General features: G+C 39.9%; 2 protein-coding genes across 10 annotated transcripts in view; one reads left to right on the top strand and one right to left on the bottom strand.

Annotated features, from left to right (window-relative positions):
• Positions 1-27,911, bottom strand: part of LOC135496093 (CD109 antigen-like) — a 197,293-nt gene that overhangs the window by 157,256 nt on the left and 12,126 nt on the right. The window lies entirely within an intron of this gene.
• Positions 794-27,039, top strand: LOC135495825 (sex peptide receptor-related protein 2-like). Of its 2 annotated transcripts, none has more exons than XM_064784796.1 (3): positions 794-844; positions 23,129-23,193; positions 23,615-27,039. In XM_064784796.1, the coding sequence occupies exon 3, from the start codon at positions 24,773-24,775 to the stop codon at positions 26,018-26,020; it is 1,248 nt and encodes a 415-aa protein (XP_064640866.1). In that variant the 5' UTR covers positions 794-844; positions 23,129-23,193; positions 23,615-24,772; the 3' UTR covers positions 26,021-27,039. The 2 variants fall into 2 exon arrangements, with proteins under 2 accessions (XP_064640866.1, XP_064640868.1); XM_064784798.1 differs by lacking the exon at positions 794-844 and adding an exon at positions 8,508-8,536.

The following is a 27,911-nucleotide window of genomic DNA, read 5'->3' as shown; positions in this document are numbered from 1 at the left end:
CCTGAAAAGGTCACTTGTCACAAGCTAGTCTGTCAGTTGACTTATGCTTGAAAACACAATGTGACAGAAAGTGACATTGTGAATTTCCCGTAGCTATCTCCTTGGAAATAACTTGTTCGTTCTTGAAGCAACAAGTTAGAAGTGATAACGTGAACGTTATGCAAACCAAGGCTTAAGGATTTTTGTGATTGATGAGCACACTGGAAATAGCTATTGCTAATGCACGTGATTTAGGACTTTTATTACATAAAATTATTACATTGCCAAAAAGACACTTCACGTGATTTATCTGGTCACATTAATGGCAATCTTCAATCATCTTTTCCTTTTTCACAGCTTCTTAGTTTCACAACTGAGTTATAAAAAAACTCTAGGTATCTAAGCTAAAATTAATGTTCAACTAAATTAGAATTGATATTCAAATAAAATTACCGGTAATGGCTTCATACGAAGTCATAATCTTGGGGCACTCAGAGGTGAATGACTACGAGATCACGTCTTTAAAATTCGTCAATTGCAGAACATCTCACAGGATATTTTTAGCTACTGTATAAACATGCCACAAGAGTTTGCTGAGATTTATCTGTATGCTCCGAGCATTAATGGGTTGTTCATGACACTTTTCACAACTGCCACTCAGCTATTTATTTCAGCCCCGATACGAGGATTTATAACAAACACAGGCCTCAGACCCAACCCCCTCTAGCATATGGTTTGGACGCGCATAAACTTTCGATAATTGTATCAATGACCGGTTCTGCAATTAACCGCATTCTTCATTCTTTTTCATTTTAGGAAGTCACATGAATTCAAATTGTGCACCATTCTTTGGCTTAACTAAACGGTAAGACAAGTTTCTCTTTATGATGAAAGTATCATATCTTGTCATATGAGTCTGGTTTTCTGGTGACATAAAGCAACTAAGTCCCTCCTGGTCCTTGAACAACGCTCTGTAGTGGACATCGTCACCGACAGAGTAGAGCATTTAGATCAGAGTAAAAACGTTGGTAAGCAAGTCAACATTATCATATCTGAAAGTTTGAAAACCACTTTGGATGTATAAACCTTTTGCTAACTTCTGGATGTATGTAAACATCAGTTAGGGTTTTATAAGGCATCAGCTGAAGCTGGGTGATGGGCAGATAACTGATCAGCATTGCAATTCAATCCATCCATGAAGTTAGGCTGAGGTTTAGCTCTCATCAACCTGCCTGCATCCGCATCACGAGTAATTTGCCAGCAATGCTAAAAAGATAATCACGCACATCTTATCACAAAAAATGCCATCTCGAATCCAAAAACTTGGAAACTGAACGAACCTGAAACCAGGTGTCATCTAATAAGGACATGAATAGAACTCCTTAGGAGTCACGCTAGCGATCATTTTCAATGAGCTCAGAATGTTCTTCAATGAGTCCATTACATCATCATGCCAAGCCAAAAACGCTTCATTTCCCAATCACTCTCACTATGTCCTTGAGAACCAGTCAAGGATAACATACGTAGAGCGTGCTTGTTTAAGCAATTTGTGCTAACTTGAAGCTACTTTGTGTGTAACTCCAGGCATGCCTTGGAGGCTACCCAACCATTACACCAATTCAGGGACTGCAAATGTACTGCCTGAATCCTGCTAACATTTTCAGATTCATAAAACAATCCATCGAAAGGGATATCCAATCAGATGTGTTTTTGATCATGTTGAGCAATTATCAGAGCATGCTAACATTAGTTTAACCAACTAAAATTCCAAATTTTTACACAATTTTTTTCACGTTTCATGTTACGTGATCGTGAATAAGAAGAAACTTGAGATTCGGTGCATCAAGCAGCATCCCTAATCGGTTGTGACAGCCTAATTGATCAATTACATTTTTCCTTCCAGTCGGTTATCAATCTTTTCTACAAGATTTTCACCAATCAGGTGGCTCTCAGTTTCACAAGCCAGATTCAGAATGCTGACTTGATCGATGGTTTAGTTTGTTTTTTAAGTAGTCTAGGTTCAGGTTTTCGTATTCCTATGATCCCATGTCCAGGAGAAAACCTGCTCCCTTGTTTTAAAGATGTATTCTGGTTTTATTTGGTTGGGCATTCTGATCAGGGTATCTTATAGCCACCAAAGAAAACTGAGCCATCAAAGAAGAACTGAAAAGCAAAAAAATGTGCACAAAGAACAACTGGCTTCTGTCAAGTTGGACAAAAAATGCGTCCCCCAAAAAAACATTTCCAACTCTGCTTCCACTTTTTCAACAATCCACAAACTTGTAACTGTCAGCCTCGACTGTCGACTCAATACCAGCAACCTCAAGCAATCCGAACCAATCAACTGTCACAAATCACAAAGAACACAATTTGGTTAGCAGTATCTCATCAACATGTCAACAATAAACGGGGCAAACAGACATACGAACAGAAAAAGGGTGACTTATTATCCTGATGCTTCTGGACGCCGTGGGATGAAAAGTCTATTATCCTGATCTGATGGCAAAAGGAATCGTGATTGCCAGATGATGGGCTCTTGGTAGACTCAGCAAATTCAAAACTCATGAATCATACTTTTTTACTCGAGTCAGAGGAGAGACCAAAACAACACTTACTTATTTCCTTGCAGAAATTGACTTTTTTTAATCGGATTGGTTCCCATTTATACACCTAGGCCAAGTAAGGCAAGTCCAAACCAGAAAACACTTTACCAGCTACCACAGAGACCTGAGGCACTGGAATTTCAGTCCGAGACAGGACAGACATGACGTGACTGAGAAACAAACTAGGTATAGAAAGGTAGAAAGCCTGACAGATAAAGCCACCGGAAAGACTTTGTCGGGGTAACATACTGAAATAAGATTAGATTAGCTGTTCTTGGCAGAGAACCTGATCAGATTACAAGATCAGTTCAACCAAGCCAATAATCAGTTCCCGACAGTAACCCCAATGTCTTTAGGTCAGATGACTGGCTGTACCTTTGCCGGCGATAATCACCAATATGTCCTCTCAGAATGAGATACTGTAATGACATTAAAGTGAACTTCCTACAAGCAATACAATGGCCATAATGCGGCTCAGTCGGTATCAAAGAAATTGATACATCATAAAGTCATATGCGAGTTTCAGAACGGAACCCTTTTGCCGGCCCTCTTGTCCACATGTTCATCAGGGCGAGTCTAGCTTACTGATCTGCGGCGGACTTATAAACAGGAAATGAGAAGGTTCATTTTCACCACTCGAGAAAATGTAAAAAGTTGGCTGAAACGTTGATTGTGTGAAATCCCCTTTAAGACAGTTATTGGCAGATGACCCCAATGATGGGTGAGGTGAGTGACTGTACTTATACCAGTAACAATCACTGATGCGTCATTTCAAAATAAGACACTTAAATCACATTAACAAAAGGCTTTGTCTGACACATAAGCGGATCATGAGATCAGCACTGCTAGTATTGAATACAGACTAAGTGGATGATGGTAGGTGACAGTGACTGGTGGGTGGGGATCAGAACAGATTGGCCCAAAAACATTGAACAATCAGCAGATCTAATCATGCTTATTTGTATCATCATTACGTGCAAGACTTTTCTATGAAACCAATGTTCATGAACATTCTATGAAGTTTGCGGACAGACAGTTCACACATGATTGTACCATGCTCCATAACTGGTGGCCTAGCGCAAAACAGGGGTTCAGCTGCCACAGTTATCATGCAATATCTAGCTATAGTGGAGTAGGGCTAAACCGGGGTTCAAATTTCTGTTCTTTGTACTCAGGGAAGAGAAGTGCAAAACAAGGGGATAATGTTTCTACCCTGTTCCACACGAGACAGAGTTCTTATATCAGCTGAGTTTCCCTGGCCTTTTATTTTATATCAGATTCCGTGACAATGATTAACCTATTTGTGATAGGGTTACAGATATCTTAGACCATGGTGGACCTCTGTAATAGCCTATTTCCTTTTTCTAGCTAGCAGGATATGATTACAAACACAAGATCTGGCGGGGATGATGAATACTATCAGTAGTGTGCTGAAACTGTCCAATGACCAACTCCTACTTAAGCCGTCCCCTTCTGCTTTATATTAGTTAGTCAATAACATAATTCAATGGACACTTTTGAAAAATAGCTATGGCCTAAGTGGACAGTGCCACTGAGTCCCAGTTAACATAGAAATGTCACGTTACAGTTGATTTGTTGGGCAATTTCGAATATACTTGATGTTCAACTTGGGAATGTATTACACAGTTGGTCATTACCCAAGTTCCAATGCATTGCAAATCAGCTAAAAGCTTTGTAATGTAATTTAGAAGCTAACTTGTAATGATGTTTAAACTTCCAGACTGGGCAGGCTTGAACGGTTCAATGAAGTAGGATGATATACAACAACAACCGCAAGAAATTTTAAAGCAAAATAGGAATGACTGCATTTTGATGTCCAATCTGCTGATATGATCACGTTGCTAATAGAACATTACAATGAAAAATCGTCTGTGATCTGTACATCAAAGAATTGAACAAGGAAGTATCGTAACTATTGATCTAACCTCAAATAACTTTGGTTTAAAAGCTGCAAATTTTGTCATTCAGCATCACATCATTCACTCAGTTGACTTATTTCCGATATAAATGTCCGATGCAAATGACGGCAGCGGTACGACAAACCAGTGTTCAACGATGAAAAGATAGCAACGATATCAAATAACTTTTACAATTACAACAGGATCTGATCAAACACAAATCATGATGAACTACAAATAGTAAATATGAAACTTTTAATAACTTATTATTGACACTGGGTAGAGGCGAGCTTTTCAGGTGGCATCAATGTTATCAGGTGTCCTCGACAGTACTAAACTCATTTGCTACCACAGGGTTTTCAAGGTGAATGGTACCCCAGGCTCAACTCGGTGTAAACCGAGCGACCTGAATCTCAACTTGACTTGAGAAAAATGTCACTGTAATATACATGTAGCTTGCATTACCATATAGGGACTGTGGTGAAAGATAGAACTTGGGGAAAATTAAGCAATACGCATTACTTCGGGCTAATAGTACGCAGTCTACGGACCTGGTAAATACCAGGTACGGTCTTGAAAGAGTTATTGTCCTCCTTTGAAGGTTTCTGTCATTCCCCTATTGCCAAAATGCTTGGGGTATTATTTCACCATGATATTATAAATGAAAAGGCCAGGGGCCATTGTGCTCACCGGTATTTTGGTAATGACTTAATTAACAATGGACCTTGAAAAGTAGGTCAAAACAAAAAATTTCATCAAAAACTATTTATGTTTCCAGTTTTGGCCCCCTGGTGGCCAAGTCAAGAATCAGACCAGACTGAAATTCAGTGTCAAAGGTCATCTGACCTTGGGGGTCATGCATACAAAGTTTTGAGTCCATAGCCCTATCGGTTAAGAAACTTGCTACTGTATTTGAAATAGGATACGAGGGACGACGACAACGACAACGACGACGGATGACAGACACTGCGGTGTTGTATAGACTCACCGTACCAGTGAGCCAAAAACCAAGACCTACCTTCCTCTAGCTTCTAGTTACCCATCGTATTGACTCTTACCTGAAAAACATTGAATAGAAAGTTGGGTTAACTTTTGTCATAAGTACAAAAAGTTATGGGAATTGTATCACAATAAAAAAATTCTGCAGCCAAAATTCTATTTTGAACCAAAACGGCCTTGATCCGTCACATTAAACATATGCACATTATAATGAAATAGCAATTGACATATAATTCAGAGTTAATTACCACTATGATACCAATCACCAGTTTTATGATCAAAGCTAAATTAGCTTAACTAAAAGCTGCAACGATAATGAGGTGTTTTTGCATCAAGGACTTAACCAGATGCATGATTTTGCCCTCATCCATCATCTCCCAACAGGCAATTTCATCAAATTAACAAGTCAGAATAGATTGAGAAATACTGTGGCTCAATGTTACTACATATATTTCAACATGAACCAACAACGACGAGTTCATTTACGACCGGCGGCCGATGTTTATTTATAGCATCAAACTTTCAGAGAAGGTTTTGATGATTGAGTACCATTACACAAAGTTGCAATTTCACAAACCGTGAATTAAGATGGCCATGAATATTCCCGGGTTTACATTAAGTTAGCATTTTCAATACCAATAATATGATGGTCACTGATATTCATTGATGGCAGTATAATTCCAAGTCGCAATTTCTTTTCAAAATATCCGAGTTCAGATTACACTGGTCTGCACGCATGACAAATACTGTTATTTTAGTGATATTGGCCTTGCAAATGGACATGGTGATCAGTAAATTGAGGAATCGCACGCTATTATAATGGCCGACATCAAAGCATGACAATTGAACTGGAAAGGGACAGTCTATTCACTTGCTGCGTGAGTCCATTCAAATTGATGAACTAATAATTGACCATGTGCCCAGGCTTTATCTACAAATGGTCAAACCATGCACTGTCGCCCTTATTGTTTTTCAATTCGGAGAGATCAATGCTATGTGGCATCAATTGGCGGATCAAGCTGAACCAAATGAACTGTTTGTGTTTTGGTTTTTGAAAACTGAGTTTGAATACATGAAAAATCGGATAATCTTATATGTTCTAGTTGGTTTTGACAAATCCTGGACTCTGAATTTGTGCTGTTTCACACGCAAGTTCCAGCCCAATTTGGATCTCATTTGGAAAACAAATATCTAGGCCTACAGGAAGCTATGCTGAACCGATTTCCTACAGAAATCTTTGATAGATTTGTCACAAACAAGGTTTGTACGAGGCATGACTGAAATTTCAAAAGTCCTTTTTTGTGCTGGCACAGCGGACATGAGCGTGAAACTGTGCCAGCTGTGAAAGGGTTACAAACGGTAAGCGACAATTGTTGTAGTGGCTCAGTAGTCAAATGAATCAAACCAAAGATGTCAAAGAATATCAAACCAATAAGATTCTGCCAAGAAAGTAAAATCCCTCAAAAGCCATATTCCATTACCCAAACAACTCGCAACACAAATGTCTCAAACCCGCATGACCAGGTTCAAAATGCAATCCATCACTTAAAACATTGCCCTATGCTCGTCTTGCGCAAAGAAGCAATTTGAACAAATCTGCGACGATAATCGCTGGCTTGCTGTGGCCGTTGCAGGTTGCCGAGTCAATATCGAACCCTGCGATTACTGGTTTTACGAGCGCACGAGAGATCCTTTTGAGTAGCTGGAATTTAAAATCGCTCATTTGCGCAGCATTAAATGTATCTCAGCCTTATCCCGTATTCAATAAGGGCGCATGTCAAAATTATCTTCAAGCTATAAAATAGAACACTGTTGGCCTCGTCCCCCTCTAGAATGATGAACAAGACTAGCATCATGAGGTTATTTGGTGTATAGATGATGTCGTTCTGGATCTAGGGAACCGTTAATCAAGTAACAAAATATCAACTCGAGAACAAAATGAAGCAGTATACAGGTATGTGTGCACAGAAATTGTGGGTTTTGTAACAGTCCGAATTGATGATAGCTTGAAGTTCTGATAAGGAATTTTCAGTTGATGCCAAAAAAATCTTCGACATGATTTGGCAGGCTCCCCAAGCCACTTACACCTCAGTAAATTGATACCAGATTTAAAGTGATGCCTGCCGAGCATGGCAGTTTTCACTTTCCTGCGCTGTCAATAAATAGCCTTAAAAGTGCCAGAGTGAAAGACAGAATGTCTACTGACGAATGTGCCTTGAGGTTTTATCATGTCTAAGGCTATTAATCAAGTGAGAAGCTCACAAAGTGACAAAGTGGGCCAACCAGGAAACCTCCCGCTGCAATTACTTTCACAACTTTTTAAAAGAATACCATTAATTCTGATGAGACTTTTATAATACGAAGAGATTTACCAACCAATTACACCCTCGAGCCAGTAAATTTATAAGTTTTAGTCCCTGGGTAAGTTAATGTAAGTTTTTTATACTGTAGCTTATTACAGCTTATTGTGACAAGTTTTTTAACCATCTGCAGAAGCTGCAGAAGCCGTAGAACACGCAAACTGAACTACACTTGCTCACAGTATCAAGAGCGGCACTGGCCATCCTTGAACCCATGACCTTCTGATCACAAATACCGCCTCAATTCCAATTCCAATTTCAGCGATAAGGCTTCCCATTTTTGCTGCTCAGTGCGGTTCAGCGCAAATTGCATTTTTGGAGAAAGGCTTGTGTTTTTCTTGTGACTGTAATGATTGTGGTAGGAAAGACTTGTTTTTGCAAATTGTGTGATGATGTAGAGCATTAGGCTCGGTTAATTGATCCGGTTGCAACGCACCATAATCTGCTCATCAAAGCGTCTGTTGCTACTTTGCTTGCCAGTTGACGATAGCTCTAGGGTGTTCTAAGGAATATATACTGAGCTTGTCGTCACTATAACCACCGCTGGAGTTTTTAGAGAGAAACCAATACCAACAGTAAGGTATTTTGTTATACTCTAAAACATCTCAAACTTGATATATTTTAGACATGATTCACCAAGAATTTGCCTTGCACACATTTTAAACCAACACAAACGGTAGGTTGTCCCACCAAACCAAGTCAAAACGAAGCTCATACATAATCCATTGTCAAAATAAAACATTGTAAAAAATGTGTTCGAGATTTTGCTATCATGCCTCTTAGTATTTTGCTCAGATACTATTTAATCGGAGGATATGACACACTATCTACTCTTACCAAACAAAGCACTTCAAAAATGATCTACATCTTGTTGAAAACCATCACAGCGCAAATTTTTCCATTTCCTTCATCAGCAAGCCATCACACAATGAGTAGGATTATGTGACTCGTAAATCAAAACTGACAAGCAGTGTTTTTAACAAATTTGTTAAGTGACACTAGTCTATTTCCTCAACCAATTCAATAATGAAACCAAACGCTCTGAAGAAACGATCGGTACGGCTGGAAATTTGAAGCCATTCGAGCAAACAGATATGGTAGTTTCATCTAACTGGCCCCGAAAAAGTCATCTCACAATCGTTATGGTATACCTACCAATGAAATGGCCAGGGCCATTGTGCTCACCTCATGTGGAGGAAAGATGGATAAAGAGCATGGTATTGTGTCATGTAGTGTTAGGTTTGATGTAGGTCCAAGCAATTACAATTTCCCCAAAATGGCCAATTTACAGTACATTCGACCTCTGTGACCTTGAAAAGTAGGTCAAATCAAAGAAGACCCGGGTGACACATTGAATGGTTGTTAGAATTAGATGTACCTATGATATAAAATTGGTGCCAATCGGGCAAGTCATTACTAGGAATAATGGCATTTTGAAGAATTTAGGATTTGGCCCTCTCCCTGGAGGCCAAACGGCAAATTAGATCGCACCAAACTTGGGTACCTGAGATCACCTGACCAAGGGGTACATGTGTACTTAATTTGTGATCAATAGTCATTGCAGTTAAGAAATGTGCCATAGTTACGGCCTGACGGCGAATTTACGCCATTTGACCTCTGTGACCTTGACAAGAAGGTCAAATTAAAAACCTGTGTGACATATACTGTATGGTGGTTAGATGTACCCATGATATCAAATTGGTGGCAATCGGGCAAGAAGTTAAGGAATAATCACATTTTTAAGGTTTTTGGATTTTTGCCCCCTGGTGGTCAAGTGGTGAATCATATTGGACCAAACTTTGGTCCCTGAGATCACCTGACTAAGGGGTAAATGTGTACCAAATTTGGTATCAATAGTCATTGCAGTTTAGAAACGTGCCATCGTTACATCCTAACGGCCAATTTACACCATTTGACCTCTGTGACCTTGAAAAGGAGGTCAAATCAAAAACCCGGAGGATATATGATGCACCTTTGCTAGAAGTACCTACCATATTTTTTTCAAAATTTCCCGACTACTATTAAGGGAGATATTGCATATTTTCACTTTTAACGTTTGGCCCCCTGGTGGCCAAACCATGAAACGAATCGGACCGAAACTTGGTCTCCAAGGTGTCATTACATAAGGGTACATGTGTACCAAGTTTCAACTCAATAGCTCTAACAGTTACGAAACGTGCCCTGCTAACGGACGACGGACGACGACGACGACGACGACGGACGACGGACGCCACGGTATGGGATAAGCTCACCTCTGCTAACAGTGAGTGCTCTGGGTAGCCAAAGTGTAACTGATATCCAAAGTGACCCAGTTGCTGGCAGATTATAGCCTCGGTTTAGTATACCTGGTTAGCATAAACTTGGCCGCCCACTGACATAGATTCATGCATAATATGTCCTAGTTTACCTATATTAGGAATGTAAACAATAATAGTGCCATGCATGGAAAGTGGAGTTTGTCCATCTGAAATGTGCATTGAATTCACTATTGCAGTACAATAAATAAAATCATCCTCTTAACATCCCTAATCCATTGAATCAAGAATATCCAAATATCCAAACAATTATTTCATTCCATATTCCTTTTTTGGTCGAAAAATATAAATCAAAGTAAGGGTCACTGAATGAATATAGGCCTACAAAGGTGAAACATTGATAATCCAAAAGAAGTAAGAATATAATCCACCAAAGGAACAACAAAATAAGTTTAACCTGTTCAGAAGAACTGGAACCAGGAAAGATGTAACAAAATTGACAAGGCAGGAAGCACTTGATCTTCACCACCACGTGTTTCATCATGGTTACTGTGGTCAATATGCTAATGAGCGGCTGATAATGAGCTGGACAAGCAACATCAAAAATGTGATAGCCACTTCGTTGATGACCAGAAAGGGTGTAAATTGTACTCATTCACTACAGTAAGACATGGTCAACACCATGGAATTGACCTTCTGCACTTGAAGTATCAGAAACAAAATCTATCCCTATTACAAGATCAAAGGAATATGCCGCCTTGCAAACAAGCAGCCTGCTGAGTTTGAGAGATTATAGCAGACAAGTGTATAAACAAATTAACCCAAATGTGTGTAATTAATCAAGCAGAAAGGTCCCTGTACCAGGCTGTATCATGATACCATACACAAGTTGACCACCAAGAATGTTGTTGACAGTTTAGTTGAGGGGGAGGGGGCTGTGCTGGGTGGACTCCAGCCATTCATAAGCCTCATACATCAAGGGGTGTGCATATTCATTGAGAAAAGTGGTTGAATTCCACAGCCAAGATGTCAATCAAAGGTCTCCCATCAATGGTCTCTTGTTTTAGACATAGAAACTTTTTCTATCCCAATTAGAAGTTGGGGATGGGGTGTGTGTTGGACAGTACTCACAATGAAATGCATTTTATGCTCTCAAAAGTGCTTAAATGGAATACATGTTGCATTAGGATTGTAGTGTGGTATGTATCTAACAATATTAAGCATATTTATTGAGGTAAAAAAAGATTTGGGCTGTGTCAGAGTCATTTCAAATAATGACCCCAGCTATCAAAGCACTATCTGAGATCATAGTGCATTGAAACTGGAATGCACTAGATAGTACACAAACTAGGTCAATCCAGAACGAGGCTGACTTTGGCCTATTTTGTATAAGTTTTGACCCAGGTTGTACACTGTAAGAGGTGAGCTAAAAATGCAATGATTTTGCTCGACTTTCAAAAGATGTCAGTTGAGATGACTACCCTTTAGTAACAAAAGCATATTGTTTGCTTGCCCATCAACATCCATCCTCCGCCTCCCGCCAGTAATGCAGAAACTCAACTTTGACTTTATGATGCAACAATTACTTTGTTGCCGACTGAGGCGCGGTAAGGGCATTTTGTTGCCCTATACGAAGTTTGCTTTAGTTTCAGAAATGTCATTCTGTCAAAAAAGATCATATTGTCACATCATCCAAATTCCATTGAAAATACACAAGAAACAAGTCTCGCAAAAGAAAAAAGTGAGTTGAGAAATTAAACCTAAATTAACATTTAATGACTTAGATTAGCACGCTGAGAATTTTAAATCATGACAGTTGACTTCAGTTCAGGAATTAACGTACAGAAAGGTCAGGACGTCTTCCGAGATGTCACCTGTCACAAATTCGCTCTAACTTATGAGAAATTTAGCATCAAAGGTTGGGTATTCTCCCGGTGACAGTCATCTTATTATTATTGCACTGTACGGGTGATAACAAAGCCAAGAAAGAATGCAGTTTTGACCAATCAGAAGGCTTCTTACATGAATGAAATCTGCAGAACACTGACGAGTGGAGAAAGCCACATCATTCCACAAAATCACTTTCTATTCAGTAACTCCTGTAACTGGCATCCATTAGGACTCTGTCTTGATACGACCAGCTGCACAAAAATGTTCGTGTAAATATATTGTTTCCATCATGTACAGCAGCTCAGAATTGGTTCATAACAATAGAAGGCTCGCCTACAGGTATGCAACCATCAAATTCTTTTTCAAACCGATATCACTGCCATATGCAGGAATAAGCAGTAACGGTAACAGTTACGCACTAATGGGTTGGCCATCAACTATTGTAATTTCCACCCATAAAGATTGGCAATGATGGTGATGAAACACACAAAAATCTCACTCTTATCCATTCTGGGGGAACACACTCTTCGCTCCAATACTTCTTCATGATTTGATTTTTAAACGACACTGCCGAGGGCAAAATCTTGTTTTGGACAAATTCATCGCGAGAAAAGAAATGGTGTATGTTTTATAAATTACTTTGATCTGATGGAAGGTTCACGGAATAGATACTGTTGGTGACGTGGGCTTGCTGCTCATTTTACTGATCATGCCTTGGGAACAAAGGTTTTTACATCATCAATTTACAAGTTTTCAGCATGACTTAATACATGTACATGACTCTCGTCAGTCAGAATGACCAATCACAACCCTCATGGAGCAGTAGATATTCCACCTCGATTCAATCTGAACAAAAGGTTGCCTTTTTTAATTGAGTTGAGAGCCCAGCATAAACTAAGAAGATTTCATGATGGCATGCACCATTGGCCATTCTAATCATCTATCAAACACGCATCAGGTCACTATCTTGAAATAATGCCGCTATAGGACATGACATTTTCTTCTGACCTCTTCAAGTGTTGCACTCTGGTGGAGGAATATTGTCTTAATGAAAAACTCAAACTGCGCCCTGATGTAGGGCGGCGATATATTTTCTTTTGATGTTCAGAAGTAGGGCATAAAAGATTAATGTTTAACGGCAAAAGGCAAAGATTTACCAAACTAGAGCTGTGCATGACATTTCACAGCTTAAAGCTGGCACCAATGGTTTAAAAATTGCGGGGTAAATACAATGTAGGTAGAGAATAGTTTTCCATCAATAACAATAAATGCCAATCTTTTATAGCTTCTGCTGCTTTTTCACTTCTATTGTTAGCAATATACCAGCTCTGCACCTGATTACTCACTTCACCAAAAAACCAAAACAACTCAAGAAATATTGATGTTGTCACTTCTCTCACTATAGGTGACATAAGTGGTGTGCTGTGGATATCGACCAAACATCCAATATTTGTCAAAATGAAACGGCCAGGGGCCATTGTGCTCACCATATAGATATTTGGTGCTTTGTAATTCATCCAGATTAAGACACATTGTACATGTATAGTATATAGGTCAAACCAAAGTCGGTATGACATGTGATGTATCGTTGCTTGGAGTAAGTACCATAAGAATATCATCAAAAACAAGTCAATAATAAACGAGATATTGCACTTTTTACCTATTTTAGTTTTGGCCTCCTGGTGGCCGAGTTGAGTACCAGATCAGATCGAAATTCGGTGTCCGAGGTGACATGACGTAGGGAGTCATGTGTATCAAATTTCAAGTTCAAAACTTTAGTGGTTAAGAAACGTGCCATAGTTACAATCAAACGACAAATTTACGCCATTTGACCTCTGTGACCTTGAAAAGCAGGTCAGATCAAAAACTCATATGATATGTGATGTATCCTTGCTAGGAGAACCTACCATAAAAATGTTATTGAAAACGAATCACTAAAAATAAGCAAGATATTGCACTTCTTACTTTTTCCATTATGGCCCCCTGGTGGCCGAATAAAGAATCAGATCAAGCCAAAATTTGGCATCAGAGGTTATCTGATGTAGGGGGTTATATGCACCAAGTTTCAAGTTCATAGCTTTACTGGTTAAGAAACGTGCCATAGTTTACACTCTAACGGCCAATTTACGCCATATGACCTCTGTGACCTTGAAAAGTAGGTCAAATTGAAAACCCGTAAGATATGTGATGTATTCTTCCTAAGGGTACCTACCATAAAAATTTTATCGAAAACAAGTCACTTATAAGCGGGATATCACACTTTTTAGATTTCCACTTTTGGCCCCCTGGTGGCAAAGTTGAGAATCAGATCAAACTGAAATTCAGCACCAGAGGCTATGTGATATAGGGGGTTATATGTAACAAGTTTCAAGTTCATAGCTTTAGTGGATAAGAAACGTGCCATAGTTTACACTCTAACGGCCAATTTACGCCATATGACCTCTGTGACCTTGAAAAGTAGGTCAAATTGAAAACCCGTAAGATATGTGATGTATTCTTCCTAAGGGTACCTACCATAAAAATTTTATCGAAAACAAGTCACTTATAAGCGAGATATCACACTTTTTAGATTTCCACTTTTGGCCCCCTGGTGGCAAAGTTGAGAATCAGATCAAACTGAAATTCAGCACCAGAGGCTATGTGATATAGGGGGTTATATGTACCAAGTTTCAAGTTCATAGCTTTAGTGGTTAAGAAACGTGCCATAGTTTACACTCTAACGGCCAATTTACGCCATATGACCTCTGTGACCTTGAAAAGTAGGTCAAATTAAAAACCCGTATGATATAAGATGTATATTTGCTATGAGTACCTACAACAAAAGTTTCATCGAAAACAAGTCACTAATAAGCGAGATATCACACTTTTTAGATATCCACATTTGGCCCCCTGGTGGCCAAGTAGAGAATCAGATCGGACAGAAATTTAGTGTCACGGGTCATCTGACCTAGGGGGTCATGTGTACAAAGTTTTAAGTTCATAGGCCTAGCGGTTAAGAAACGTGCCACTGTTTTTGAACTAGGATACGACGGACGACGACGACGACGACGACGACGACGACGACGACGACGACGACGACGACGACGACGACGACGGACGACGGACACTGCGGTATTGTATAGACTCCCCTACGGTGAGCCAAAAATCAGCACCAGTAAATATGTGCTTCCACTTTTGTGTGTCGCAGACATTTCCTGTCATCAAGAATTAATAAAAACTGAAGCCTTTTTTAATTCTTTGTATCACAAAAGCCTAAAGTGAATCCTGATTTGCATCATCAACTTGTTACAAAAAGGAATACATCTTTGGCACTTTCATCAAAAATGTGTCTGGCAGGCCTAAAACTAGAGCACATTTAGCATTCAGTGCTCTTCATCAACTTGCTTGTTTCTTGCTCTGCACCACAAACCGATCTCTCCTGTGGGGATGAAACCGGTAATCACTTGGTTTGAAACTGATTGGAGGTCAGTGCGATCACCCATTCTTATCGCTGGCACCTGCAATGACCATCATAAACAAGCAACTTCTGTCGCATGCAATCATGATCGCAGGCAATTACTTTGCGCTCGGTTGCAGGTTGCTTTAGAAGCCGACACCTTGAACAAAAGTCTTTGGAACCACAAAACCCTTACGACAACCCACGCTTTAATAATAAATAAACTCATCTCAGTAAGGTTTAAAAGTAAGCTTCAAGCTATAGGTAAATGAAATAAGCACACAGAGGATAAAATCACTCGCTCCGTGGGTGTATTTCAATTCTTTCACCAATCTGGATTAGTACTAGATAAAGGCAAGCAAGTAGCTCACCGCTCCGAACATCGGACTTAACAATATAATACCTCACTGGTCATTCTTGGTCATCAAGACTGCTGGGGTAGACTGAAACTGAAGACAAGAGTTGAGGTACCAGCTGAAAGTTTTGGATGTCATTTGAAGTCTAAATTGACAACCAACGACGAGGCATCAAGTCCTATTTTGAAAGCGGCTTATATACTGCTAGTATTGGAATATGAAAAGCCTTGTTTTGATCACAGCTGTAAATTGTGCTGCAAGGATTGCTAGGTTTAAATGTTATGGCGAATGTTTAATCCTTTGAATAAGGTCTTTTTAAAGAAGTAGCTTTGGGTCTAGGAAGATATTGACATGGTGTCATTTCGCAGAGTTGAAACTAGGAGTTGGCAACAACAATATAATTAAGACACTTAAAGAAATTACATCACCACACAATGAAGATGGAACTTTCCTCAGACGTCTGAAGGCAGATGAAATCTTGCCTCCAGATTCACCAGGTTTGTTTGACATTTCGGACAACAATATATTCACCAGTCAAACTGACAACAAATACATACATGTACTCCTTTAAGATGCTGAAAACGAATTGCACTAGACATCTGTTGATAGAACCAAATGGCAAAAGGGCGAGCTTCCCCTATTATTCTGTATCCATCAAAAGGAATAGGAACAAACCCTTCTAACATTACTGAGAACCTTTAAGAGATTAATGCCAAATTTTAACGTAACAATACAAGAGTTTCGGCTTACCTGAAGACAAATAAAAAAGGCCTATTTTGCTGCGTTATTGTTCACAGTGATTTCATCATCAAAAACAGCATTGTGGCTCTCAGACGACTTATCTTTTAATAAATGTTGCATTGATATCTAAAAACTTCATCAAAGCAGCCCTGTAGCTCACTAATGACGCGATTTTTGTTTTTGTAAACTGACATTGTGCCCCAGTAACGTAATCACTCCGACCAGAGAGACAGAGAGCGTGGGGATGGGTATCATAATGACACATCATTAACCTTCTTGAATGTCGCCAGCACAAGAATAGATGCTAGGCCAACAACAGAAGTCTTCCCTGAATGACAAATTGGCCTGAACGTCAGTCGTGCACCTCTCGGTATGAACCAGACAGCAAAAATCTTTTTTCACTCATCGGTGACACAAATACTAAGGACAGTGCTCTCTGATTCTCCCATCTCTCTTCCTCCGCAATTCCACCCAGTCTCCATTGCAGCTGATCCTTCATGTTGACACCATCTGATCTCTCCTCTGTGGGAGTTCTGTTGGCTTCTGTGGGCTTGTAGTCAATATTGTGTTGTCTGCTTCCTCTCTTCACTTCATTGCTGTTTCTGGATTTTTACTAACATAGGGTTGGACATGTATTTGAACTTCTCGGCCAGGGTCAGATTTTAACCTCCTTCCGGTCTTTAAGGGGCTGTAGTTTTGCAAGAGTTTCCACCTGAGCACTTGGTATCATTCATCTTGCTTAGTTTGGAGAAATTTGAAGTGGCTGAATCTGTGATCGCAGTCCTTCCATACTCCAAAACAAGTCAGTCGATGATTGAAAGTCGTTCCCAGGTATCTTGGCGACTCCTCAAACGTTAGGATTTGAATCAGAATCCATCAATTGGGTTCAAAAGCCCATGAAATGAACTTGCACTTAATCTAATTCCTTGTCCCAAATCATTGATTTTCTAATTCCTCAAAGGAGACATAAATAAAAGTGATTTCGTGAGGAAAAACTGATTTGTTGTGACTGCGTGGTGTCACTCTCATCTGTTGGAGATTTGTTGCCCGCAGAACTGTGGTTGGCCTGGGGTACAGATGGATTGTGGCCAGCTTCCCTGGATTGCAGCAGGTTTTACCAGAGGGTAGAACAGCTGTGGCAGGTCTGGGTTCTAGGATCATTACTGATCAACCAGCTCGGTTAAGGACTCTTCCTCCATTACAAACAAAAACCCCGACCAGTCCTATATGGAAGCAAAAGGAAGGTTTTTTGTCCACAAATGACGTTGATATTGATTGGACCTTGCTACGAATGATGACTTCGTCCGCATTCCCTGGTCACACAAGGTTCAGGAATCAATACTGATCAAGCTAAATGATGTGTGCCAAGTAAGTTACTTTCATTACTCTACCAATGCACCCGAGAGAAATGTGTCCTTAGAGATAGCGTTAGTCACACGAGGTTTCCGACTCTGACCTTTAAAGTTACTTCCTACACAAATTACGACAGTCTCACCAAGATCACGGTTCCAAGATCAATACACATCAATCTCAATCAGGAGGCTTGGGCAAAATTACCTACTTTCATTATGTTCAAATCCAACTGCACCTCTTCCCACACCTAACTTCCTTGATCAGAATCAACTTTCAAAAGTACAGCAAACCCTTTAAATCAGTGTCTCTAGTGGTCAAACTTTGTTATGGGGAAACAAAATGGCCACTTATGCGGTCAGCCTTTGATGTTTCTGGATGACTTCTGAATCGACAAATGCTGACCGCATAACTCGGCAAAGTTCAGCCATTACTATGCCGCAGGAGACGCTCATCGGAAAGAGGCAAATCAGACCTTGACTCAATCACACCTCGTGAGTATTTCCAGGATACCACCAATCGCTGATTTTCCTTCCCTTCCCAAGGCAGAACTGGCCAAACTCCTCGTCCATCTGATATTTGATTGATTTGATGCGGCGACTGTGCAGTCACGCCAAGGAAATGGTGGTCGATTCTGGTAGATTAACATCAATCAGGGTCCATTGAATGGTGTGTGTTTACGGATATGCCCAAAACCATTACCATAGTCCACATCCAAACGCCTATTTATCACTGTATCCCGGGAAACAATCTGCATTTCTGGGTCTGGCACGAAGGTCCGGCAGCTATCAGGGTTAGGTAGATCTGCAAGTGTCCGCAAGAAGTTGATGGAATGTCAGACTTATATCAGGGTTCCTCTATCTGCAAGTGTTGTCAAGGAGTTCACATCTGCAAGTGTTGTCAAGGAGTTTACATCTGCAAGTGTTGTCAAGGAGTTCACATCTGCAAGTGTTGCCAAGGAGTTCACATCTGCAAGTGTTGTCAAGGAGTTCACATCTGCAAGTGTTGCCAAGGAGTTCACATCTGCAAGTGTTGTCAAGGAGTTCACATCTGCAAGTGTTGTCAAGGAGTTCACATCTGCAAGTGTTGCCAAGGAGTTCACATCTGCAAGTGTTCCGACTGGAGACAACATCCGGAGACAATATCCGAAGTTGACCACTCCAGATAGATTTACAATCAAATTTGTTCTCACTGACTGTTCATTTCCTTTTGAGCATTTCAACATCAACAAGATTGACTTATCAGTGGAGAACAAGTTAACATGTGTTGGCCTTTTCTCAAACTGAATGTTGGAGCATCCTGAGGTCAACAACCTAGCCAAGACGAAAACATGTTTACCGCGACGTGGCATCATTAACTGTCTCATCCTTGTGTCTGTGCGCTTGGTCATGAATACATCAATAGGTTATTAGTCTGAAACTCTCATTGCGATAGTTTCACAAGCACACGCAAATGGCACAGACGGGTGAGAGGCAAATATTACAGGGCAGGAGGACAATATTCCCTGTTGAGGTGTTGAAGTCGCAGTTGATCAAGGAGAATCACCCTCCTGTATTATTTCCCTGTGAAGGAGTAACGTCTTCTGTCATGCCCTTCAGCAAACAAGTAAGCCCGCGATAACAAAACTGTTATCGCGGTAAAGCTTTCATGCTCAAAGAAATAAAATGTTAAGCGTTACAATAATCTTGCTATTAGCTTTTGGCCTGAGGCTTGTCACCTTCCGAATCGCACGTCTTGCCAGGTCACATTCATATGACGCCAATAGAGCCGTCAGTTGTCAAGGACAACGCGTCAGCTAAAGGCGAAAGAAAGAAATGTCAATATTTTGCTTAAGGCTTAATGAGGGCCATTAGCAGAGGAAGCTGGAGCATCGACTTGGCAGCACTCACATTGTACAAGAGCTGCTCTCAAATGGCAGCCGAATTCGAGACACCAAATACTTGTTTTTCGCAGCTCTCACCGAGATTGAAAGGAGCAGCCAAAAACAACAGGCAGTAGAGAGACATTTATACCCATCAGCTATGTATCATATACAGTATGGTGTACTGAGTCATTTGTGAAACAAGATCACTGGCAAAGTTGGGAATTTGTCCTCATGGCTCAAGAGCCATCGGTGAAGCAAATTCATTGCAAAGCTGCAGAACTGGTGATGATGTGCCTCAACCAGTGACCTGAAAGACTCCAAAACATTTAGCCATTACCTCGATAGATATCACCAGCACTCAGCGAACCTAACAAAGTAACACACCTGCCAAGGTCTCATGAAGTTACTTCCCATCATCACAATACTCTTTATACCAAGCCCTAATGGATCCTAGAGAGAGATGTAAGATCATAAACCAGTTTTTTCTCTTGGCACCTTTGCCCAGACAGGAAATATAGCAAAAACATCCCTCTTCAGCAAAACACAAGTGAGTCATATCGGACACCAACTACTCAAGATCTTTGACACAAACTGTGTGCCATTACTAGATCTACTTATACAAGTTATGTATGTTTTTTATGTTTGATATTACGTGATCCATCCATAAAGTAATATTTTGTTGGTTTTTATGATGGGCTCGACGTGACTGAGCTGCGGGCAGATAAGAATAGAGAGCAAAAGAGCCGACACCATTTCATTATCAGATATTCCTTTTTTGCCGTACACACGATGTTTTGAATAACAGAAACAAGACAGTGAGCAAAATCCTGCCTACATTGTGGGCATGCCACTTTACATAAGCTTAAAATTACCCCAGTGTTCTACAATCTTCTAAGAAGTAAGTAGTGGTGCCTTAAAATCGACTTAACTAACTTGCTTCTAACAACAGCGAACTGCTTTGTCCAATATCAAATAAAGCAATAAATGGGAGTTTTAAAGTCTTCAAACAGCAATCCATTCCGATCGTTTTGATCCATTCCTTATCCAGCAAGTCTTCTAAAACGATAACTTAGACTAATAGAATTTTGGTAGTGTCGCCAAACGTCGACAAAAAGCAGCCAACATGATTGAGTTTGTCGATTTCAATTTGTGACGATGGCTGAGTATTCAGTGTCATCTGACATAGCGTCATCTAGCCATTGGGGTTATCATTATTCAATCAGCCTTGAAGTCTGGATTGAACCCAACTCGTCAAATCTGATCATTGCTTTAAGTCGGGGTGTATTCTTTATGAATTCTTGATAAAACCCATCCATTGATTGAAGATAAAGAGTGTTTTACCCATATCACAATAGTAAGCATTTTTACCAAAGTAACAACATTTTTTAAATTTACACCAACATCCCCAAGATTTCAATCATACAGATGGTAACTATAACTTTCCCACGGCGGAAAGACACATTGATCAACCATTAGGTACTCCACACAGCCACTTCTAAAAAGAAAATCTCTGACAAGGAATCAGATGAACATCAAAGATTTTTAAAGTTCCCTAATGCTCGGAAGCAACTCAAGCAGATTATGGTGAGGCACCTGGCACTGTTACAAGGCAACTGCTTTTTTCCAAACAGCTTGGCATTCAGATTACAGATTGTTGCCAAAACAAACGAACTTCTCGCAGCATCAGAACAATTTGCCAATCAGCAGATACTGGTAACGCCCACGATATGGTTCCATTCAGAAACTCTTGTAAGACTTGATCATGCATCATTCAAGACTGACTTAATTGAAATTCTAAACCAGTTGTTGATGATACACCAAAGAATGGTTTTCTTTCTAAATTTGCATTGCACTTTGATCAGGTCACCCATTGATTCAAATTGGTTGTATCAGCAGAACTCAAAACAAGTGTACCGTTTCTAATGCCATCATGATGTTGACTTCCTGATTGAAAGCACTCTATTGTACATCTTACATTGACATCGCCTCAAAGCTGTGCTCTTTTGCTCCGAAGATAGCAATTTATAGTGATGTCTTTAATCATAAACGCAAGTTGCATGCAGTGAAAAAGTGTCTTTTTACAGTTGCATCAAATTGTAAGCCATAGACTGACAAAGAACAAGTGAAACAAATTTGGATAAGGTATAAAACCAGTTGGCCCCAACCTGCCCCATGCTATATCTGGACATCACCATCTGAGCCCAAACATGATGAAAACGAGAAATTGGGGATTGACAGGCAGTTTTTTTCATTTTGACTGACTTTACATTCTAGCAACCTCCTGGACAAACATCCCCAATCCCAGACGATGGATGATATGAATAAAGGCTAGCAAATGCTTTTACTCCAATTTTGTACAGAAAGGCCAAGTGTAAATGTACATGGAGTTTTAGATAAAAGCATTTACTACTCTTTATTCATATCACCCAATAACTTCAAACATGACACTGCTCAAGGGTTGAAATGGCCTCAAATTAACTTGTATGATACTTCCACGTAATAAAATATGTTCAAACAAATTTCCTTGGGAGTTGTGGTCGACATGCTAACCACATCACAGAAGATAAGTAATGCCGAGGGTGGCCATCAATGGATGGGTGACAGAGAAATATAACATAAACTTCCATAATGGTATCATTACAAACATAACAAAGAGCAAAATTATCACTTCAAAGTAATAAGTTTTGCAAATGGTCATATTTAGTTGACTTTATTAACAGGTAATTGGTGTTACTTGAAAGTAATTGATACATTTATAACCAAGAGGGCGGATGCTGCAGGCAAGAAGTGCTTTGATATCCTGAAAATATACGCAGTATGAGAGAAATGTTGCTTGGAAAACAAAGCTTTTAAAGAGATCCAGTGGTTAAAGAGATCCAGTGGTTAAAGAGATCCAGTGGTTAAAGAAAGAGATCCAGTGGTTGCTCAAGTCTTTATTTACACGAAGACTGGTAGCTGAACTAGTAAAAATCACTAAATTGGTGATTTCGTCTTATGCTATTCATTGCTTGGAGTCAGTAATGTTATGCAACGTTATGCATTTATCTAACCAGTACTTGGCATTATCATTAAGTTACAATGTTTGCATCGGCCTTGATAAGGTACACTGACCTTGCTGTCCCACTTATAAGGATCCCCCCCCCCCCCCCCCCCCCCGAGTCCCCTAGTCCATTACAATATCAATTGAATCCACTGATTTTTATGAAACAACATTGCTGATGTGAATATGCATTTCCTGCACTAGGACCGATCTACTACGAGTACTATTGCAAGTTACAAAGCGTGTGGATTAACTCCATTTGGTACAACACCGGAGAAGGTGAACTTCATTAAAGTCTCATTATTCTCATTCTCTTTCCATCATTTCTATTTTTAGTATGTATCAAGTTGAACAAGTGATCTTGAGGTAATATAATGAATGAGGAGCATGCTATATCAGAGGTAAGTGTAGTGTAAACCACGATATCTGTCAAAAAGATTTGCAATTATTCATCAATGGCTAATTGAATGAAGCGAAGGGATATTCAGGATTGTTGGGTGTGCCGGAGTTTAGCCATCTCTGGTGACCGTCAGTTCATGACTGACCATGCATCTTTGCGTGACAGGGAAGGAAATGCTTTCAGACAGTAAAGATGTTGTTGTCAGCATCATCATAGCCTCATAGCTAGATCAATGAGGCAACATAGATCAAGCCACAGCTCTCCAGGCCCCCTACATTCAATTTCATCAACTACTATGAAGAAATAAACGAATGTTTAAAAACAAAAAAACAAAAAAAAAACAAACTACTTCCATGAAGTGTAAGATCTTGTCCGTAGCTTTGATGCTTTTCTTGCCAAACTCTGTTTTTTCGTTCACACAGATGTCACAGCAGACGAGATGGATGGATAAAAAACTTTAGAAACTACACAGAACTCCGGCAAACCAGCAGTTTTATAACAAAGCATAATTCATGTTAAAGGATTGCAAAAACTTGTTATCAAAAACTGGATCAGCTGTTGATCAATTTCCTATTTGATTTGACTCATTGCTTTGGATCATAACAAAGCAGAGGACATACAATTTGATCAGTTTTAAAGATATTCAACAAATCGTTTGATCAGTTTTCGATCCAACAAATCAGAATAAATCATGCATTCTATGTGACATTACTGCCCAGTGGCAAAATTACTGTTAGATATACATACCCTTTATCACGAAACGTAATTCATTTACAAGGACGCCATCGTGGAATTACTACAGATTTGGATACAACTTACATTCAATGTGACATATTGTTCAAGCTGGAAACTGGATTATGAATAAGAAATTTCCCAGAGGGAAATTGATGAAATATTTCATGAATTAACACAAGGCAGAATCGGTTCATGAACGGAATATATACGGTAAAAAAAATTCACGGCTGCATGATACGTGGTCTTATGCTAGGGTGAAGAAAGTGTAGAATTCAATTTTGTTTATTGTGATTGGCTAAGTTACTATTCTCCGGTACCAAAGGAATACGCACCTGTGAGACAAGATCTTGTAGGAAATATCAGCAAAAACGCTAGAATTCTTTTAGTGGCGGATGTATATGCATGATTATCATCAGCGAGTGGATTATTAAAGTGAAATGCAAATGTCTAACGGATGCGTCCAACCCCTCAACTGGTCTGAGGGATGCAATATGTAGCAAGGATTACGAAGCGCATAGCTAGATTTAAAAAGTTTTTAAAGTAATATTGATTTTTTCACCACTTAGGAGCTTGCGCTTCAATCACTGGATAACAATATTGCATTGGATTCTAGGCAAGGATTCTGGAAGTGATACCTAAATGGTTTTTGATAAAATAAAATCAAACAGATGTTGACATCATTTGCATAAAACCTTGGATTACGACTCAACTGGATATGACATGCGATTATGTGATATTTGGTGTGGAGTAAAAATCATAGTTTCCAGTTCATTTGGTAGAAAGTGAGGAACACAAGAAAATTCTCACACTTTTAAATCAGATTATTTCGAACGGCTAACACCACAATGGCGGACGTGGATTCATCGTATTTGGGCGACAACGATACGATTGGGTATAATCTGACCAATGAAACTGCTGAGAACACAAGCTTGCCTTCAAACGGAGGAACTGGAGGGACGTTACCGGACAATTCAGTCTATATCGAAATTATCAACGGGTACGTCCAACCCGTCGTCTGTGCCTTTGGAATTCTGGGCAATATGCTGAACCTTATCGTTTTGTCGAGGAAGCGATTCACCACCTCCATGGACAGCATGGAACGGACGGTCCAAATGTGCCTCATTGCTCTTGCCGTTAGTGATATGATGTTCTGTTTGGTGGCGCTACCCCAGTCTATGCTGAAACATCCTTATATTTCTCACAGCATGATGTCATTTCTGTTGTTTAAATTTGTTGAGACGCCTCTAGTGAATACCTTTATATTGACGAGTACGTGGTTGACGGTCTCTATGACCATTGGCCGATATATCGTTGTGCGTCACCCGCTACATGCGCGCTCCATTGTCGATGCCAAGTGCACCAGATTAGCCATTATATCCGTTTATGTGATATCAATAGGAATAAACTTACCCCGCTTCTGGATGAACCAGATTTACCCCATTCGGTGTATACTCCTGGCTAGATATGGGTACATCGACGCAAAAGGCATCGATATTAATGACACCTGCTATCTTGTGGATAAATCAAAACTTGGTCGTGATCTGACATTCCTTGTTAGTTATACAAGTGTTGTATTCGTCATCGGCTTTGTGATTCCTTTACTAATCCTGATCTACTGTAACGCTCATCTCATCCGAGCGCTGAACCAGGCCAGGCGCATCCAGCGTCAGATCAGTGCCAACGCGTCATACCGCCAACAGAAGGACCGCCTGACGCCTACTCTAATTACCATAATTATCATGTTCTTCATTTTGGTAGCACCAGGTGAAATATACATGTACATCAACATAGTCCACGGGCCAACTCAACAAGTTTCAACGGACACGATTTTCTGTATTACGAACACTCTTAACCTTATCAATTACAGTATGAACTTTGTCTTATACTGTGCGGTGAATGCGTCTTTCCGGAAAACACTGCGTTCGATGGTGATCCATTGGTGTTTCACACAAGACCCACGGTTGACGTCGATTAACCCGAACAATTCTGTGAATACCTATCAGACGGTTAGTTATAATGTAGCGCCGCAACAACGAGTTGTAAATGGGAGTCAACAGCTGAACAATGTTCAAATTGAACATGTACCAGTGTAGCGAAACAGGCAGCGGTTTTGAGCGGTGCAGCAAATATCACCATCATTGGGTAGTTCTGTTCATTCACTTACATGTACTATTGCCGACTTTAAGTGCCCTGCATACAAGTGATTTTTATTGCTTCGATGAGTGATACAAAGATTGCTTGTCTGCGGAATAATGCGTGGTTTGACACCTGCTGTAGGCTGCCCAGTCACCTCCCATTCTTCGTAAGTAGTTTCCATCAACAAATTGCACGAAAGAGGAAAATTCAAAATCTGACTCAGTTATCACGCGAGAAGAACGAACATACTGCAGCAAAAAGCTGCCCATTCCTTTCAGCAACTGGGAGAACATTGAGGTGGCTGCTTCTTTGACCTTAAAGGATAAAAAAACCAGTAACACTTCAACGCTGCAATGTTTCATTTGTCAGGGCATGCTATTGCCACCCCTTCTTCATTTTCTACCAAAGGTATGCCAGAGTAATTATCGGTCACATATCACATATTTGGAATATCATGTCAGAAAATGAGATCATATTATCTTCAATACCCCTTTCAACAAAGCTGTCAAAACTGACATCACTGATAACTAGAATCTCTTGTGGCGTTATACTGAAATGTCATGTTTGACGTGAATGATATTTGAGGATGATCCATGGGGATGTGATATTTCATACTAGTCCCCTTAGTTCACGGTATAATTGTTGATGCTTGTGTTTTGGTCTTGTCGACATGTACACTGTATTTTTTAACCTATTCCACAGCATCTCCTGAATTAAAAGTACATAATATCAACTTGATCAACTCTCTCAACCAGTCATAACTATATACTAAGACTGTTAACTGAGCTGAATTTGTGATATCAGTTCAGATAATTCAATAATGAGGACAGTATTGGTACATAATTGACACCAACACTGTTTTGAACAACCAAGCCCCCAAGGCACCAAATTCCACATGTTACACAATGACCACCAATTGAATATATGAATTGGTCAACTTTGATGTCCTTGTTCAAGTTTGTGAGTATATTGAATAAACATAATCTCATAAACACGTCTTTGTTTTCATTGTCTGCATCAGCATAAGAGGAACATCATGTGACCTGCCCTGGCAAAAGTAGGCCCTTGTTGCGAGTCAGGCCTGCGTATCCTGAGTGGAAGGCGCAAACGACCTTGGCCTTTTGAAATGCTCCGGAAGCTTGCCCCTGATGTCGTGTTCAACGTATCATTGACCAAACAGGATAGTGGTACTTTACTGTCTTCCATCAGTGCCAAAGGAGCTTAGTCAGTCAATGGAGAAAAGCAGGAGAGTAGCCCAAGCAAGGCTGATGAGTAGTCCATAGGAGTCTACAGTATATTCAGTTCTTCTGTTTATCTGCCAATACTATAACTTGAATACAGCTTGAGGAATTAACTCCATGGGGGGGTCTCTGTACTAAAATCGAGGACGGGAGGGTGGAGCTCAAAATATAGGCTCAAACCTGTGGTGCTTTAGCCGAATGTTTCAAACAGGATTTGAGCGCTGCCTGACATTCACAATTTTAGTACAGAGAGTCAACAGTGCAATTTTAATTTCAATTCCATCACACCAAAAATATGACAAGTTGTCTGCACAAAACTAAAAAAAACTTTCTTCGCTGTAGATTCCAAAATAGCATCTCAATCGTAAAAAGTTAGACCGCTTTCGGAATTGAGGCGCAAATGTTTCTTTCATGCAAACGCATGCTACACTGCAATTGAGACGTGTCAGAATAATTAGCTTAAAAAAAGATTTATCCGCCGCTAATGAGCGAGTAGAACAAATCCCAGCACTTTTTGCTTGGCACATCACATTATCTCTGCTGTCACATTATTGATCGTACAATCTCAGCCACCAACAGACAGACTCATAGTTTCATTGATTAACGC

This window comes from Lineus longissimus, chromosome 11 (genome assembly GCF_910592395.1).
Source record: "Lineus longissimus chromosome 11, tnLinLong1.2, whole genome shotgun sequence".
NCBI classification, from domain to species: Eukaryota; Metazoa; Nemertea; class Pilidiophora; order Heteronemertea; family Lineidae; genus Lineus; species Lineus longissimus.
This window is presented reverse-complemented; position numbering and strand designations above follow the sequence as displayed.

Excerpts from the sequence above, each read along its gene's own strand:
- LOC135495825 (XM_064784796.1), top strand. The coding sequence starts at position 24,773 with ATGGCGGACGTGGATTCATCGTATTTGGGCGACAACGATACGATTGGG.